This window comes from Siphateles boraxobius, unplaced genomic scaffold, assembly GCF_051911475.1.
Source record: "Siphateles boraxobius isolate OS27281-9 unplaced genomic scaffold, OSU_SipBor_1 41, whole genome shotgun sequence".
NCBI classification, from domain to species: Eukaryota; Metazoa; Chordata; class Actinopteri; order Cypriniformes; family Leuciscidae; genus Siphateles; species Siphateles boraxobius.
The window spans coordinates 2,069,247-2,087,882 of NW_027509042.1; the positions used below are offsets into that span (position 1 = coordinate 2,069,247).

At 38.4% G+C, this 18,636-nt stretch overlaps 2 protein-coding genes across 7 annotated transcripts; one reads left to right on the forward strand and one right to left on the reverse strand.

Moving 5' to 3' along the window:
• The first annotated feature begins 342 nt into the window (after positions 1-342).
• Positions 343-4,175, forward strand: LOC143706123 (ubiquitin-conjugating enzyme E2 C-like). Its single transcript, XM_077197732.1, has 6 exons — positions 343-483; positions 1,820-1,847; positions 2,243-2,329; positions 2,436-2,640; positions 3,784-3,843; positions 3,938-4,175. Exons 1-6 carry the CDS (start codon positions 383-385, stop codon positions 3,973-3,975), a joined length of 519 nt encoding a protein of 172 aa, XP_077053847.1. The 5' UTR covers positions 343-382; the 3' UTR covers positions 3,976-4,175.
• Positions 4,171-17,310, reverse strand: LOC143706122 (regulator of G-protein signaling 9-binding protein). Of its 6 annotated transcripts, none has more exons than XM_077197730.1 (4): positions 16,935-17,103; positions 6,630-9,501; positions 5,572-5,815; positions 4,171-5,380 (listed from the first exon to the last, which is right to left on the reverse strand). In XM_077197730.1, the coding sequence occupies exons 3-4, from the start codon at positions 5,771-5,773 to the stop codon at positions 4,869-4,871; spliced, it is 714 nt and encodes a 237-aa protein (XP_077053845.1). In that variant the 5' UTR covers positions 5,774-5,815; positions 6,630-9,501; positions 16,935-17,103; the 3' UTR covers positions 4,171-4,868. The 6 variants fall into 6 exon arrangements, with proteins under 6 accessions (XP_077053845.1, XP_077053846.1, XP_077053841.1 ...); XM_077197726.1 differs by lacking the exons at positions 4,171-5,380; positions 5,572-5,815 and adding exons at positions 9,644-9,717; positions 9,952-10,069 and having other exon boundaries at positions 7,493-9,501; positions 16,935-17,310; XM_077197731.1 differs by lacking the exon at positions 6,630-9,501 and having other exon boundaries at positions 4,832-5,380; positions 5,572-5,795; positions 16,935-17,021.
• Positions 17,311-18,636: the final 1,326 nt, after the last annotated feature.

Sequence of the window (18,636 nt, forward strand, 5' to 3'; positions counted from 1 at the left end):
TTCGATTGTTTTATAAATGCTTGTATTTTATAACATTAAGCTGGTTACGTAGGTTTGTTTAGGTTATGTATCTGCTATATTATGAGTACCTTAGGCCTTTAACTTGCCTCATATCCAAATGAGAACCCGTTTAACTGTTAACTTTACTCTTTGAACACGAACTCGAAGCGATTTCAGTCTTGTTAGTTTTATAACGTTAAAAAATGAATTCGATTCAGTTTCATGGGTTTCTATCGACTGGTTTAGTTAGTTTAGACTGGTTGATGAAGCTCGCTATCGCTTACAACGTAAAACGTGTTGTGATCAGTTTTAGCATGCTATCGATGTGCGCATTTATAAATATAACTTCTGTTGCTCATGACACACGATCTCAGATCTGACGATGGCCTCTCAGAACATGGACCCCGCAGCCGCCGCTTCAACAGCAGCTCTGAAGGGCAGCGAGACGAGTGCAAGTGTGTCGAAAGGATCAGTCACTAAAAGGTTTGATTGTCCAGATATTAGCCTACCTTTTAATTGTAGTGAAAACTTGTTAGGTTATGTGCGACACACATGGGCAATTCTCTGAAATAAATGCACGTAGGATTTATATCGGTAATATTGTCATAACTTGGAATCAATTCTAAAGAGATCAATAAGATATCCGATAACAACTGGTTTCCCACAGGCTTGTTTTATGCTTCTTTGGTTCGGAAAACATTGTAGTCTTTATCAGAACAGAATTTCTATTGAAATTGTGTTTATTGTACTGGACTTTATCACGTGAGGAAGTGTAAGTTACTGCTGTTCTGAATATCAGTGCTATTGTGATTTCTGTTTTCATTGCGAGTTTAATAAACAAGTTAGATTAACTTGTTTTTCTGAGTCTGAAAAAAATGTTTATTTATCCCCCTTCTGTCAAAAATGTCCCTAAAGAATTCAAAGCATCAAACTGGGTAATGGGAGTTTCAAAGTCCTTAAAGTTTAAATGCATTGTGTTTTCCTTTAGGATGGTGTATGTTATTGTTAATCATATTGGTCCTAACCAGAGCTAGAATATACTTTTGTGCCTAGGAGGTGCTAGTTTCTCAATTAGTTTCACTCCTGTTAAAGGTGCTCAAAGCGATGTCACGCGTTTTTTAGGCCAAAACATTTTTTGTCACATACAACAAACATCTCCTCACTATTCGCTAGCTGCCTGTCCCCTGAACACGCTGTAAAAAACCGCGGTCTCTGCAGACACCCCAGGCTCCACAAACGGCAACAAAAACAAACTGGGCTAACCCGCACCACGAAACATAACAAACTGTTCAGCCAATAACCGATAAGAAGGGTTTGGGGGGTTAGTGCGCGGATGAGGAGGAGGGAGCGTCTAGCTAGCCTTCGTTTTGTTTTACGATACTTTAAACGTCAACAAGAAGTGATGTCACTCGACATCGCTCAGAGGACCTTTAATCCCACTTTTAGTTTATCACTTATATCTTGGCATCTGAAAATGACATGCAACCAAATAATCCATTAGTAATCGGACTGAAAAACTTCATGTAAACACTTTAATTGATCCGATTGAGCTGGATCCAAATGAAATTGATCGTATTGAAAGGGGTGGTTTATTCCTTTTCTTTTCTAATCCAATCCAGAGAACATGTTAACACTTGATCGGATTGTAAAAGAAACTGAAAGAGCTGTGCATTTGCGATGGCGTAATTGAAACAAAAGATGTGCATGTACACAAAGCCACTGAACATCACTACGTCTCTCATTTGAAAAGAAAAAAAAATAAGTTTAGCACTTATACTTATTCAAATTATTGTTCAATGTCTCCCCTTTCCCTCTGTAGGCTTCAGCAAGAGCTGATGACGCTAATGGTAAGACCTTTGTATCGCAGGTATTCTGTTTAGCTTCTTTTAAGGGATCGTTCACCCAAAAAAACAAATTGTCATTTACTCCCCCTCAATTTGTTCCAAACCTGTATGAATTTCTTTTTTCTACTCAACACAGAAGATCATTTGAAGAATGTTAGAAACCAAACAGTTGATGCATCCATTGATTTCAATATAATTTTTTCCATGATATATAAAGTCAATGGGGTCCATCAACTGTTTGGTTACCCATATTCTTCAAAAAATAAATTTTTTTGTTCAGGCTCAGCAGAAGAAAGAAATTCATACAGGTTTGGAACATGTGGGTTAGAAAATGATGACAGGTTTTTGGGTGAAGGATCCCTATGACTGTTGTTTAACTCTATGCTTTGTCAATGCAGATGTCAGGAGACAAGGGTATTTCAGCGTTTCCAGAGTCTGACAATCTCTTCAAATGGATCGGCACAATAGATGGAGCTAAAGGAACGGTGGGAGTTGTTTTTCTCTTGATGTCAGGAAATGTGATTCTTGCATACAGTATACTAATGTAGGTTGTCAGAGTCCTGCATAAATCTATGTTTCCCCCCTATTTAGGTTTATGAAGGTTTGAGGTACAAACTTTCACTGGAGTTTCCTAGTGGCTACCCCTACAACGCCCCTCGGGTGAAATTCGTCACTGCTTGCTTCCACCCGAATGTTGATGAGAATGGTTTCATCTGCCTAGACATTTTGAAGGACAAGTGGTCCGCACTTTATGACGTTCGCTCCATACTGCTGTCCATTCAGAGTCTACTAGGCGGTAGGTTCTGCTTTCATGTGAGAAACCAAGATTTGGCTCACTTTCACATGAGTTGGAATTTGAATTGTTCATGATCTTCAGGATGTTTAATTTAAATTATTCAACACAACTAGGATTGGGCGATGTCTACCAATTTGGCATCAGACGATGTCTACAGTGAAACGTCGCGATGTACGATGACATCGGGGGGGGGGGGGGGTGTTTTCATAATATTCTCATTTTCTATATCTCATCAGCAATTTCAATGTCGGCAGCAGCTGAGCACTAAAGAGCGAATGTACAGTGACATGACGTCACTGCCAGATTCAAACTGTGCTTTCGCGGCTGGCGCTGAGCCAAAGACGGACACGCTCAGCGCTTGTCATAGGCTATATCACAACTGTTCAGTGTTTTTAACCACATAATGTTTATTTTAGGTTTCAGACATTTAAATGCATATAATTTATTGCAAAACAATACATTTATAGTTTGTAAAATACACAATGGTGTCTATGGAAGCAGCAATAACAACCCATTCAAATGATATTTGACGACGGTTTTTATTCATATCAGAGACAGTGTGAATAACTATAAAGTCAACTCTATTTGCTGTTCACCGGCCACTTACCTGATGAATTCACGCGCTGTAATAGGCTAACTTAAATCCAACAGACAGGAATCTCTGAACTGCGGCCCAAACACGGCGCCCATCTCACGTTACAGATCAAGATAACTTATAAAGGTTTTTTAAACTACAAAACAAACTCACTTACACATATTTGAGAATCGGAATAGAAGATGGTTTATGACATGGTAAGCAAGTTTGTTAATATTTTGAAATAAAAGTACTAAATCTGTCATACAGCTATTTTGGCTGTGGTGAATCACGTGCCAAGCATGACGCGTCACCATGGAAACCATGGGGGGGGGGGGGGGGGCACATCGCAATGTCGGCTAAACATCGTGACATGTCTGATGTCAGAAGTTTTGCAGCCGTATGATTTCATTAAATTTGCCAATGCCTATTTATCCCGATATGTAGAATCCTTTAATTCAGATTAACAGAAAGTAGTTAACCTCAAATTAATTAGTGTATATAAAGTAGCATGTCTGTTTTAGTCTTTAAAGTAATTTACTGTTATACTTTTGAATTCTTGTTTTTAGAGCCCAACAATGATAGTCCACTGAACTCTGCTGCTGCTGAACTATGGGATGACCAGGAAGGTAAGAGAACATGCCAAAATTAAGCAGTTTTTTGAAACTTTTGTTTTTAGAGAATTATGCAATAAACTGACATGTTTCAAATCACTTGTTGCAGCCTTCAAAGCCCATTTGCACGCAACCTACAAGAAATGAACAAATGTCTGCCTCTTGTTTTACCCGTTGTTTCAGAGTTTTTATGTTTTGTTTTTTTTCATATTCATAATGTCAATGTTCTCTAATGTCTTTGTATATATTATTTCTGTGTTGTATTAAACTTGCCTAAATAAAATGCTGAATGAAATGTGCATAATTATTAGAATAAAAAAGGTTGGAAATAAGACCATAATGTTAAATGTTTCTTTTTGTTTTATTTTTGATTTTTACAGTATAAAGGCTTTGTGGTGAATAACATTGCCACCATGTTCAGACTGTCTTAAAGGAGTAGTTCACTTAAATTAAAATTCTGTCATAAATTACTTGCCCTAAGTTGTTTCAAACCTGTATGAATTTCTTTCTTCTGCTGAACAGAAAGGAAGATATTTTGAAGAATGTCAGTAACCAAACAGTTGATGGATCCCATTGACTTCCATAGTATTTTCTTTCCTAGTATGGAAGTCAGTGGTGTCCATTAACTGTTTGGTTACCGACATTCTTCAAAATATCTTCCTTTTGTGTTCAACAAAAGAAATTCATACAGGTTTAAAACCACTTGAGGGTGAGTAAATGATGAATTTAAAATTTAAATTAAGCAAACTATTCCTTTAAGATAACCCATTGATTAACAGCTAGTTGGTCAATCCGTCTTTTCAGATTCAAATGAGACCAAGCTGCTTTATTTAACTGGCATAAAGTTATGCCCAGTCTTAACGGAAATAAAATAGATGACTAGTTTAAGCATCTTATGCAACCAGCCACAGAAAATAATTATAGTCTGAAAAATGATCAAGTTAAAGGGTTTACAGGGTATGATGGTCAACTATTTAATCTGTTGCTGCAGAATTCATGTATCTCAATTTCAAAACTTTTAGTTCACCCAGTTCCTTAACTTAGCTAAGCAGACATAGTAGACAGCCTACTTTGCAGTTGTGATGCTGGCAACATCCTGATATATTATTTTGAGACACCACCTCCACTTCCATCATGTCCTCCAAACTTTCATCCTCTTCTTGCCCACCATCAGCTTCTTGTGTGGGTTCAACAGACCACAGTGGCACGTTAACTCTCTGGAACATTTCTTCAAGCAGAACGTCAATCTCCCTTATGTGGGTCTTCAGGTCGGGTCTTTCCGTCTCCTCTATTGATAACCATGGCGTCTGCACCATCGCTGCTCGAGCTGCGACTTCTGAAGTTCCACCTGCATAACCTGTGTTGACAAGGGCTTGTCGATCTTTGCGCTGGGTGAGGGAGAATATCTCTTGCAAGGCTCTGACCTTCTTTAGGTCCTGCTGGAAGTTTTCCAAGCTGGACAAGAAGATCACCCAAAGTCGTTCAACCTGTTCTTTGTCCTCTTGTCCTTGCTCCATTTCTGTCAGCAGAGCTAGCAGCCTCCGGTGAAGCCCTGAAACATGAGTCGATCAAGTCAACTCTCCACAGTTTGAATGTAGCGTAATTGAATATGGCCAGCTGATGTGCAGAAAAATACTGAAAGGAGAATGTGAAATTTCTGCACCGCTAGCAGCACCAAACTGATTCCCTTTTATTTAAGTACTTGTTCTGCTTGTCTTTTTGTTTCTAGTTGTCATGTCTTACCTGAGCATATTTTATGAGCTACTATCCTGGTTTCCTCCAGCTCCTCTCTAAGGAAGCTCCCGTCAATGTTGCTCCCCAGGGAGGTTGCCATTTGCTGGAAGCAGGCTGTCACTTTGCTCAGGGCAGCATGTGCCCGTTCACTTTCATTCACCTGCCTCTTTCTGGTCTGGATCTCCACCACTGACTGTCGCCAGCGATTCATCACCACTTGTGTTGTGACCAACCTAAACTTGGCCTAAAAAACCTAAAAAATAAAAAGAGTTATTGTTGGTCTTACATTTTTAGAATGGGCCAGGCCAATTTTTAACTAAAATAAATTAAATGATAAATTGATATAGTTTTTGTCTCAACTAAATGTATGAAATTTTAAACTTTTTAATGTATATTTTACAGGGTTCCCCCGGGTCCTTGAAATACTTAAAAGTTTGTGAATCTGGGGGGAAAAAATGCAAGGCCCTGGAAAGTTTTTGAAAATAAACATGCTTAGATACAGGTCCTTGAAAGTGCTTGAATTTATTTTGTGCAAACCTCTTTCTGGAAAAAATTCCATATTATTCCCTCCAGTAATGTGCTATTTCGCCAAATATTTATTTACGCGCATTTATGCATTACGTGAAGTGTTTCCCGCATGAGGTACTATGTTTTGAACGTTGCCACGTACACACGCTTACAAAACTACTATGATGGTACCTCAGCGTTTGTTGTTGGATACAACAGATGTGTCCCCACATTAAGTCCTTGAATTTGAGGGTATTGGACCTGGAATGTCCTTGAAAGGTCCTTGAATTTGAAGTTAACCAAGGTGTGGGAACCCTGATTTTACTTTTTCTAATCGAATCTCAGTCAAATTAATAGACCATAACCATATCTTTTTACACTCATAAGTGAGTTGGCTTTAATTGCAAACTTGTGCCTCTTGTTTTAAAGTAACAAAAAGTAAAGAGTGTTCTTATTTTACCATGTTACTTCTAATATAATTTTGATATAAGTTCATACTTAAGGTTCAATGTGTTTGCATTTGTATACCAAACATTTTACTAAAGAAAAAGGCCACTTACAGTTAACTGAGCCTTGAAGATATCCGTGTCATTTCATAGCCCTCTGAAACTTGCAAGTCGCTTCGACAGTCCTGTTTTCCAGTGCGTTTGAGACACTTCTGCCAACCTCCTTGTATTCGTATGCTCACCTCTTGTTCTTTTTTCCAAAGCTTTTATAGAGACCGCTCTTCAGGGACACTTGTTAAAATTAGGCCCAAACCTTGCAGTCCATGTTCCCAGAATACCTTGCGTTATAGATTATGTCATAGTTTTTTCTATTTCAGAAAAAAAATGTACAGCATTGGGAGGACAAGATTTTAGATCAAGAGATCCATGCATAATGACTTTGTGTGTGCGGTTGTCTGTGTATATATATATGTGTGTGTGTGTGTGTGTGTGTATCTGATAATGTGTGTGCTGTGCACAGTGGTTTCTGTAAAGTTAATTGTCCACAGGGAGTGTGGTATGGTCTTGTGGAGGAACAGACGGGGATCCTTTAAGGACTCTCTTGTGATTACTTGGGCTTGTTTGAAAGCGGTGTCACTTGATGTAACACGTACGCTCCCATGAGTTAAGTCTCCTGAGCAACACAAGGATATTAGTTCATTCAGTTAGCAAAACAGCTAAGCTGAAAGGCACTCACATAATTCCTTAGTCATAATTATAATCTGCTTCACACTCAAAATTGTGATGTAGGAGGGTATTCCTCCCTCGTATATAAAGCATGGCTCATTAATAGCAAATAAAACTTTTGCTACTGAACTCCTAAAATATAATAGCTATTAATGAAAAAGCAATGTATCCTTTTCTTGTCTTTTTCAGAACTATTATCTAGCAGTCTTCAAATATGGTAAGTGCACTTGATGGTTTTATCTAGAATTGTGTTAGATATGGAAGAATCTTTATTGAATATCTAACAGGTGGCTTTAAAGTATTTGTTCATTCTCATAGCAATGACAAACACAAAATCACTTATTTTACATATACATTACAGCTTGGCCATTGACATGCCTTACAAAGGCAACTAGGAACTTCAACGAGAACATTGAGACAATGATTGAAATTATATCACAGATAGATAACAGAAAATGAACAAATTCATCTAGAATTATTGAACACATTCTGTGGTTTCCATATTAAAGTGTGGAAGGACTTCATTCTCTGTTGCATGTTATTTATATCACAGTTGTTGAAGACCCATTGGGTGAGCTATAAGTGATACAAAACCACAGCGTTCAGATGCTGTCCAAAATCAATACCTGCAGCTTGCGTTGGGTATCAAGCTTTAGCTGCTAAAGACAAGTATAGTTGGCCCTGCATAAAATGTGAGGTGATTTACAAGGAGTTCACTGGTAGATGCTGGTATAGTGAGGCGTGGTGGGGAAAATGTGGTGTCTGGGATTAACAGATACATCAGTCATTTGGCTTTTGTTCTTTTACAGGTCTTGCTAGTATCAGCCCAGTGATCGTAGGGTACTATGTGGCGATTGCCTCCATGATCTCGTGGCACAAACATTGGCAGAAGCCATAGAATACGCAAAGGACCAGGGTGGAGGGCACCAAGCTGACCAGGATCACTCCCATCGTGAGCTGCTGGATCATCAGTAAGTAGATCCCCAGTGGCAGCGAGCTGAAGTACACCAGGCAGAGGAAACCCATCAGAAAGCGGGGAACCGAACGAGACGTCCAAGCCCGACATTTCTGCACGGGCAGGTGGCAAGGCAAGGAGTCCAAACTGGCTGGCCGATACAAGCGCACCATGTTCAGCATGCTCATAGATTCAGAGGACTGAGACTCTCCAGGGACTTCCATGATTGTGATGACGAGGCAATCGGAGGAGCTGTGGGCCTGCTCTCCTCCACTCAGGCTGTTGGGCGTCAAAAGGACCTCACCGCTGGGTGCGGTACCACTCTTACGAGCCCGGTCCTGGTAAGTCAGAATTGCCAGAATGTTGCTGTCGTCTTGAAGAAGCCAGATCTCCTCGTCAGGGACGTGAGTCTCGTGGCGACAGAAGGGGCAGCTGATGATGCTCGGAGACGAGTCCAGCTCCACCATCTTCTTGAGACATTTGGCACAGACGCGGTGCAGGCAGCTCAACACCTTGGGCTTGCGGGCCCGGGTGTCAAAGCGATTGTAGCAGATCTTGCACTCCAGTTCCTCTACTGTGTAAATCACAGGCGCCTGGGAGCTCTCGGTCTCTGAGTCGGACTTCTGGCTCATCCTGAGAGGTGAAGTACGGCAAGAACCGGGAAGCAGGTGCTAATGTTCAAATTAAGCAGATTTTAGTACGCTGTAAAAGCAGCACCTGAGCAAGAGTCCTTGGTAGCCTTTGTTTTTGCTTTGTGTTTGTTTTTTACCAAAAAGAATTGCTTAAATTCATTTTTACAAGAGCTTGCAGCACATAATGCTGATTAGAGGTCCTAATAGAAAGCTTAACATAGTGTAGATGTCCATGATATGACACCCTGATATATTTATGACAAGCAAATTATGCTAAAGATACAATACAGAAATTCAGTGCATGCAAAATGCATATCTTCATTCACTGTTCGCATGCAATTCAGAAACTTGTGTGGGTTTTTCCAGCATTTTTTAGAGAAAGGCAAAAGACAAATAAATATAGTTGACACCAGAGAGGTTCAAAAAATATTCCATAGCAGGGCTTGTCAAGCGTCTGCCAATTCCTGTGAAATCAGTCTGGGCAAAGTGCATATTTTTGTGTTGTTATCCATAGTTGATTCGGGTATGAGGTGGAAGAATCGCAGTTTCAGATAAAGTCAGCAGAATCATCCTGAAAACTGAGATTTTCTTTCAGTATTTGCTACACTTGATTATGACCTTCAACTATGAAAGCTCATATTGTCCTTGGAGTTCTTGAAGATCTTTGTTCATCCTGCAAAAAAACAGAAGAGACAGAGGTGTTACCTAGATACAATAAGAATGCAGTTGTTTCAAAAACATCAAAATTTATGTTAACACTTTGCAGCAGAAATGAAGAACGCAGCAGAATAGCTTGACGTCTACTGTAGACTTACCTTTTGTGAGTAAAACTCCTGTAATGTCATTGATTCAGCGCTGCTAAAAACCCCTTATATTCATCAAGCCCTTCCTACCAGGCGTATAAAAGTGTCAACATAAGGGTGGGCGTGTGTGAGCATGCACACTGCCCTCCAAAAACAGTTATAGTTGCCCCTCCCAGTATTCAGATTCATGGCCGATCTTTGATTATGGATTTTTTAATGAAAAAAATTCTTAAACTTGAACCCCAGATATTTGGTTACATCTTTCTAGATGTTTTATTGATCAGAGGGGACGTTTAAAGGAGATGCTCATATGTGCTCACCAAGCATAGGTGTGTCGAAACCATTCAAGCGAAGGCTGACGGAGGGCGTATAAAGTTGATTATGTACGGAATTAGCTCCTTTATTTCCTGATTCCCTGTGGATGTGACTTACTCCAATCTGACAATGAGAGGCAAACAAGTTATGCAAGTGGATGTTAGCATAACAAGAGCGTGGCAAACATGCAAATTTAATTTCCCACAACGAAACATTTCATTGTTTTGTTTTTTCTGCATCTCTCTTTCCATGTCTCAAAGCGCAGGTTGTTACAATTTGAAGCCGGTCTATAAATAGCATGCGTACGGCGCTAGAGGTTACAGCCCCCCCCCCCAACCTTGATAACTGTGATAACGACTGTCACACACTCATGTCCAACAGTCGAGGACACAGAGATGCACTGAAATTATGACTTTGACATTATATGGCAGCTTGTCTCTAAGGGTTCTTCAGCTTGGTCACATAAATGGCAGAAGACACTCTGTTGAATAAAAGCCAGTGGGGTCGAACATGACATCCAAGATGAAGTAAGAGAAGTGAAGGTTAAAAGAACGCTACCGTCACACAGAATTTATTTGCCATTAAAACGGCACCGAGTCAATACATGCTAAGGGCACATCTACATTTAGCTGAGTAATCAATGGCTTTGCAGTGGATTATGTTAACTGCGTTATACTTAGGTCATGGCTGCAGTTTTCAAGTGGCTTGTAAATAAAGGTTCTTATTCAGATTAGTAATGTGCTATTTTTAAATGCAATTTGTGTGATGCTGAAATTCAGGGGCTGGATCTGCACTTATGATAATGTTGGCTTTAAAATAAACATTGGCAAGAAAATCGAGTGCGTGCAGCCTGAAATGGCAAGCATATGCATCTGCCTAAATTAGTTAATGCTTCCATTAATGGAACACGTCTTTCACAAACATGTCAGAGTGGTATTAAAGAAATATTATATTCATAAACATTTGCAGTTTGGATTTAAATAGGCAAATGCTTAAGAGTCTGATTAGATTAATATTGCAGTGATTAGTATGTTTCTAGCATGTTATATAGTTCTTCTAACCCTAATTGATGGATTGTGTAGCTTTTCATTTCTTAAACAACAATGTAGGAAGACACATCATGGCCATATTCCAGGATGACAATGTCAAGATGCATCAGGCTCAGATTGTGAAAGAATGGTTGAGAGGAGCATGAAGAATCATTTTCACTCATGAATGAGTCCAGACCTTAAATTTATTGAAAGTCTTTGGGATGTGCTGGAGGAGACTTTACAGAGTGCCGGACTCTTGCATTGTCAATACAAGATCTTGTATAAAAACTGATGCACCTATTCCATAAGATCCAATCATAGACTTTTAAGCATTTGCCCAGTTTTATATATTTATTTAACTAAAAAAATCACATTTTTATTTTTGGGATGAAATTGAAGTTTGGGAGATTCACTCTCAATCCTGAGGTCTGTAATGAAAAATCTATTTCTATCTGTTTAAATCATTGTCTGTTCAGGATGTCTGAGTGTCAGGTTTCTAAAATAACTGAATTTGAATAGTGAAATGATGAAAAGTATCAGTTGGTGTTTGTAATAATTTTGCTTTGGTGACCTGTAGTGCCAGTAACGACAGGAGATGATTGCGTCTGTGTGTAGGCTGTGTGAGGAGCGGAAATAAAGATGCAACGGGCGTTCACAGGAAAACACCATCTGTGTCCTGGTGCTGTGGGTTACATAAATAATAGCAGCTCACCTGCCGGCTCCAATGATTACGTCAGCCTTTTGAGGAGCATGCAGCCCTTCTGAAATGCTTCCTATTTTATATGTTAGTTGGAACATATAATCCTTCATTTTCAGATATTTTAATTAAGTGCAATCTCTAGAGTATTTAACAACTTAATGTTTAGTTTGAATGGGATTTAAAAAAATGAATGATGATAATGAAGCTCTGAGTTTAGAGCCTAGATGCGTATGTTAAGGATCACTGATCAGTCATTGAAGTCAAACTGGTGATTCCAGGCTGACAACCAACCAAAGATGACTATGCCGATAAAGCCTATTTAATAGCAAACAATAAAAGGGCATAACTACATATGGCCTAAAAATGAACAAGAGTACACTGTTTCTTCTTTTCAGATGCATTAAAATTCATATTGAGCAAGTCATGAATGTTAACTAACCTGACCGTTGAAGATTCATTCAGGTGTTGAAAGCGTTGATTGTCAGTCCGACAACGTGAACAGCTTTGAGTAGAACGTCACATACTGTAATCTCTAATTTATGGTAATTACGACCAAGACAGGAAGGTTTTTAGCGCTAGTGCAAAAAAATACACATTAGATGTGTAACTGATGTTTGAGAATTACAGGTGGGTAAAAGGACTGAAACTAAATTCTGCAGGAAGGTAATGATATCCAGGCAAAGGACTGATCTAAAACTGGGAGAATTATAAAATCATCAACACAAAAGCAACAATATGCACTACCAGTACTAGATGTAGAATCAACAAAAATAGCAAGTATAACAAGGTATTTAATGAGCAAAACATGTAGGATTGGACTTCTATCCATTTTATCCAACAGGATCCCTTCTGAAACACCACTGGCACACATTTGATGAGGCTAAAGGTCAAGTTCATCCTCAAAAGCGTCTTCATGCATCAATGGTAACATTTCTTCATTTTTATTGTTATTTGCTATCTTTCCTTTACCAGTCTTAAATTACTGTTAAAGCTACAATATTTAATTTTTTTGCCTCTAGGGGTCGCTAACCTCTTACAATAACAAATGACGTATAATTACAGCGGAATTATGGAACTTGTCGTCAAGCTAATGGATCTAATAAAGTTTATGGATGAGTGAATAGATTGATGTTTTTAACATGACTGTGTTATGAAGCATGGCACGATCGCTAATAAGAGACAGATATCAGCGCCACACGCGAGTCCCGCGGATATAAAGGAATAAGGACATTTAATTCTACCGAACTACCCGCAAGTGCTGAATTAATACTCGCACAGGTCAGTTAATTAGACGAATAGACGCAGCGCTGTTTCACTTGGTCTACACTATCACACTAAACTGCATTTGAGTGTGTTGAAAGTTATAATGTTATTCTATGTGTTAGTTTGTCTGTATGAGACTAGCAGTAAGCTAGATCAACATTAGAATAACATACAGATCATATTCTAACATTTCATCATGTTGAACTATATAACATTGATTAGTTTTATGTACATTTGCTCACCAGTCTAATAAAGTACGTGCAAGAGCAGCGCCTCTGTCGAATCAAAGTTAGTCGCGGACGTGGAGCTCTCGGCATCTCGAAAACGCCACGCTGATATTGATTCTTGTTTTAGTTCTCCTTTTGTCCCAAAGTCTGCTTGCCATGGGCCGTAATGTTTGAACGAAACAACAACAGCGTGAGTGTGCCGCTAGACGTAACACTGTTGTCCACGTCTGTCCCCATGGTTACTATGGCACTACTAGCGGAAACCAGGGATAACGCGGATATTACGTCATTGACAGTAGGGCTTTGACTTTTGCCCAAAAATAATATATGAAGTTTGTTTTTTTATTAATATTCGAATATTAATTATTAATATTTTGACCATTAAATGCCGCAGCGCTAGGGCTAAGGGGGCTTAAGCCCCGAATGTTTTCAGTAAAGCCCCGAATATATTGTTACCTTGTCTTTCTCGTAGAGCAAAACAATTAATCAGAAAAACAAATGTGAATAAGATTACAGCTGCCGCGATTAATTTACCTAATCATGAAAAGTGCATAGGTTATTACAGTTTTATTTATATTTTTACCTCTGCATTAAAGAGACTTGCAACGTGCTTTTGCAGTGTTGAGCATTTTAGACAATCAAAGACATGTCTGTTGAACGCATCCGCCAATCAGATGCGTTTAAATGAGTTCCTGTGTTGAAGATGTGTTTTGCGCGAGCTCACCGTCACCGAGTTCTACACTTTTCGCAAACCTGTCATTATTATTGGCAATAAACTTAAGATGCAAATAAGAGATTCTCGGCAATGTATTTGATATTCTTGATGCTGCTCTGATGCACTCCATTACGCACCGCTGTTTGTTTTCATGATGACTAAAAGTTCAGCGGTCTAACGTTAGCTCATCGATGTCAAAATGATTAAAGAAGCCGGGGCTTACCATTCACAGAAGGATGTTAACAGTGAACGAATACCTGGTAAAATGTAAGTAGCGCCACACGTTGCTTTTCAAATTGTCAGGAGTGTAGATTTCGAACTCCTCGTCAGGAGTTGTTGTTGTAGGCGTTGGCGCGGCCATTGTGTTGATATACAAAATATGCCCTGCGCTAACCAGGACACTAACGTCACCTACAGGAGCCCACATGACCAATAATTGCCTTGCTAATGAGCTCGTGATTCACAACTTCACCAGGCGTGAAAAAGCCTCGGAATCTGAATTTAAAACAAAGTTTACAAACAAACACATTTGCAAAAAATAATGCCCATAACAGGTTTGAATATTAAAGGCTGCCTAATATTCGTTCGAATATCTTTTTATTTATTTAAATATTCGAATTCTATTCGAATAACGAAGTTCGGAGTCAAATCCCTAATTGACAGGCGACAATTGAACTGGGAGTCCGGGACGAGCCATTATTTAAATTTAAATTTCTCTGAAAGCAAAAATCTTTGGGAACTTTTGGGATATTGTAAGTACACAACTGCAGGAAATATATATCACCGTACAAGTGATTTTTGGATATTTTATTACAAAATTCTTACATATTGTACCTTTAACTATTGGCAAGATTTTAGAAAGGCTGCATTACAACAGTAATAACAATAGTTATCTGGCCCATATTTTATCAGCAGCAATTAGTTTCATAGGATTATGGAAATATATATATAATGTGAACTGCAAAATAAGTCCTGGGATATATATATATATATATAATGTGAACTGCAAAATAAGTCCTGGGATATATATATATATATATAAAGAAAGTCAATTGGGTGAAAGTGTCAAAAAAATATCTTATTTTTGTTACTGAGTTCAACATCTTGACAGGAATGAGCCAGCAATGCTCCTACGTTTGATTTCTGTGAAAACCTAGAGATTGCACAATACAGGTAAATAAATCTCTTATCAATTCATGTTGACCAGTAATTTAATTTATGCCAAGACTGACAGCAACTCATTGCACCCAGCAGAGCCATCCGGACATCAGCACTAAAAGTACCTTGTCTTGACAACTGAACGGAAGAATATCAGACTGTGGTGAACATAAACTACCAGGGCAATAGAAGCATTATAGATGCATTTTCAGATCTGTTCAACACGTTAGAAGAGATGCTGTTAGTATATTGTGCAACCATATCTTATCCATTTACTTTTTTGTTATAGATACAGGTATAGATGGTATCTTTTGAAGCAAATTTCCTTTTGTGACTGTGCCTATGTAGAAAGCTCACTACTTTTTTTTGTTGTAGTTGTTCCTGATTTTGTGTGACAGCTCAGTGGTGATTTCACATGCGAGTTAGCCATTCTATCCCCTCGAGCGCAGGTTTAAAAACCCACACAGGTAACCAGTGGCCTAGTTTAGAGTCCTGGAGGAAGGGGTACATCTACATGTGGACCCAGATTTGGAAGGGAGATATTTTGAAAAACATCAACTAAAAGTCGTAAATGATCAACCTGTTCTCAAGTGACCGTTGGGTTTTTGCTAAGACGTGCCTTTTTGCAATCAGGAACATTGCCAGGACTGAACACTGTTGCCATAAATAATTATAATCAGGGTTTTGAGGTGCAAAGCACTTAGAATCGTTCAATCTTTTGCACGCTCTCACATATTCTTCGTGAAAGCAAGTATTGAATCCTTTTAGACAATTATGTTGCTCTTAAGCATGTATTATAGTTTTAATAATATGTTTGTGTCTTGCATCTAGAACTGACCCTATAAAGTGGCAGACTCTATTAATGATGTAGTTCAAGAGGCTTTTTCAGTGAGGTAATTACAATTCATCCTCCACGTAAGACATTATATAACATGCTAAGACTCTTTCTCTCCCTCTTAGTTCTCTCGATGACTGTATTCACAGTTCATTAGTGAGGAGTCTGATACAGCTAGATATCATGTACTCAATACAATACCTCTTTAAATCATTCAAACAATTATTGTCAAATGATTTAGGCATACTGTAATCATGGGGCTAATTACTTTTGGGTACAGACTCTATTCAGATGGGAGAAATATTTGAACAATTTTAGAGTCTATCAGTTAAAATATCAAGACTTATGAGATTTGTACAGTGCTTCTGTCCAATAAAGAGCCAATAATTTTAATAGGAAAACCTATATGCAAATTGCATTAGATTACATGAGCTGTTAGTAAAACCATTGAAGTAAGACAATGTTTCATAAAATTAAGTAAACCAGTAAGATTTCAACAACAGTCTCAGCAATTACTATGCATAATCTAGATTCAAATATATTTATTTAGCTAACGTAGATAATGTTCATCGCTGGTCCAACAGGTATATTTATATTTATCGTGAATTTTATGAGATCAACAGAACAGCCTACTGAAATTGGATAACGTCTCTAGTTTTTTGCAATAAACAAACACAAGTAGTAGCAAGCTAATCACATAAATAACGATATCTGTCGCTGTGTATCGTTTAATGTTTTGTTATTGCCGATTTTACATTGTTATTGCCAATTTTACATCGCTTTTCTAACTCATACGTCGCTTTAATATTTAAATGACAGCTCGGATAAATGTAATTAATTATTAAAACAAATTTGTCACACGTTTGCCTTTGGAAAAAGTCGCGTTTCGGCGACGTCGTAAAAATGTCCTTCGAATGCGTCGCGTGGACTGCAAACGTGATTATGGTTGAAAACCAATATAAACATTTGATGCATATTAATAATTTAACGAACTGAATCACGGTTTATATAATAAGCTATACGCTTTTCATAATCCGCAGTTATCGCAATGACACTCACCCTCAGGTCCTGATTGCGGCTCGTCGTTTAAAGCGTCGTCCCTCCAGTCTGATATAGCAGTCCTCCATTACCGCCACATTTTCTTTTTCTCTTCGCTTTATGGTGAGTCACAGTCAATCTTGAGGTCCCATCTGTCCGACCACAACTGCTACATCCCCCTCATTGCGGTAATGCTACGGATTCAGAAACTGCACGGATTTCTCCTCAGTGGTTGCTGTGGCAACAGGAGCCAGCGCGCGCTCCGACCGGTGTCCACTCACTGAACTAACGCGTTTGACTTTCTCTTTACCGGACGCACGTGAGCGCTGCACTGCGAAGAAAGGCTACTTTGACGCGAATAGATCATTCTAAAATTATTTTTAAAATGCATTGTTTAAATACTCATCAAGCACATATTAAATATACTGTGTTATATTACCAAATAATTTGTGTGTGTTTTTTTAAATGTATTTCATGAAAGGTCATAACAGCAGGATTTAAAGTAATGCATCTTATTAATGTGTCATTGTGTGGCATGATGTGTCATTGTGTGGCATGCTCTTTTGTCAGTGTTACACTTGGGAACCAGTAACACCCCTGGCAGTAACACTTATTGAATCAGTTAACATGGCGGATGACACAGCAAAAACAACAGATTAACAACAACCTATTATAAAATGCATAGGGCAACGTGGGGGAAAATGCCCCCTTTAAGAACAATGTGCATTTACTTTTAAACTGGAACATATTGAGATTTAAGTTTAGCATGTGCAGGATGATGATGCATCCGCCAATGTGTTATCAAATATTAAAAGAGGGGTAAGAACCCCACCCAACGCCCCTGGATAAATGGTGACCAAGTAAAAAAAAAAACTTTTTATAATCAGATTTTTTTTTTGTCATACTGTTGTAAAGTCACATCATTTTAATCCGTGTTTTCATAACTCTAAAAGGCAAAGCTAGTGTGTCACAACACTATTGTGTCAAACAGCAAGTTCATGGCTGTTGCAACTGTCCCTTATCACAACATTGATGTAAAACCTTGTCATAACAAAATTATAATTTTATGTAAAGAAACCCTTTTAATAGTAAGTTAACTCCCCCTTTTTAAGTACACCGTTTTTAAGTAAAAATGTGGCATAAGTTTGATCTGTTCAGTATATGCCAAATGTACAACAAATAGGGGTGTCCCTCTGTTCCAATGTTAACAGCAAATATAGTGAAGCATAAAGGCAGGACACTGAAGTCTCAGGCAAAACAAAAGACATTTGCCACATGACCTTGCAAAAATATATACCAACATTCACTTAAACACAGTCAGCTTTCACAGAAGCAGTCTGTTATTACATTTCAGTGTGTAAATTTTCAATTTACCAAAACCCTTAATTGTTACTTTGACAATGTTTTCCCCCTTTTACTAGTCTTTGTCTTTATACAGCAAATTTAACTTAGTGAAGACCCTGTCTGTGCACAAGTAAAATAAATACATTTGAAAATTATGTTAAAGAATGTATTTATTACATTTGAATAAATGTTGCAAGTGCAACCCTCTCCTTATGGGGTCAATTGCAACATTTGACTTTCTATTCAAGGACAAATTGTACTTATATTATCAGGCCTACACATGTTGCAGCAGTGTGTCTGGGTGGCTAAGAGATGTGGGTATATTGTATTAAATGTTAGCTTTACAAACAGTCTCTGAGAAACTCAGAGTGTTGCCCTC

Bases quoted from the DNA above. Each gene is read 5' to 3' on its own strand.
- LOC143706123 (XM_077197732.1), top strand. From the start codon at position 383: ATGGCCTCTCAGAACATGGACCCCGCAGCCGCCGCTTCAACAGCAGCT. The intron at 1,848-2,242 runs GTAAGACCTTTG...TTGTCAATGCAG, and splicing joins AAGAGCTGATGACGCTAATG to ATGTCAGGAGACAAGGGTAT. The intron at 2,330-2,435 runs GTGGGAGTTGTT...CCCCCTATTTAG, and splicing joins TAGATGGAGCTAAAGGAACG to GTTTATGAAGGTTTGAGGTA.
- LOC143706122 (XM_077197726.1), bottom strand. From the start codon at position 8,828: ATGAGCCAGAAGTCCGACTCAGAGACCGAGAGCTCCCAGGCGCCTGTG.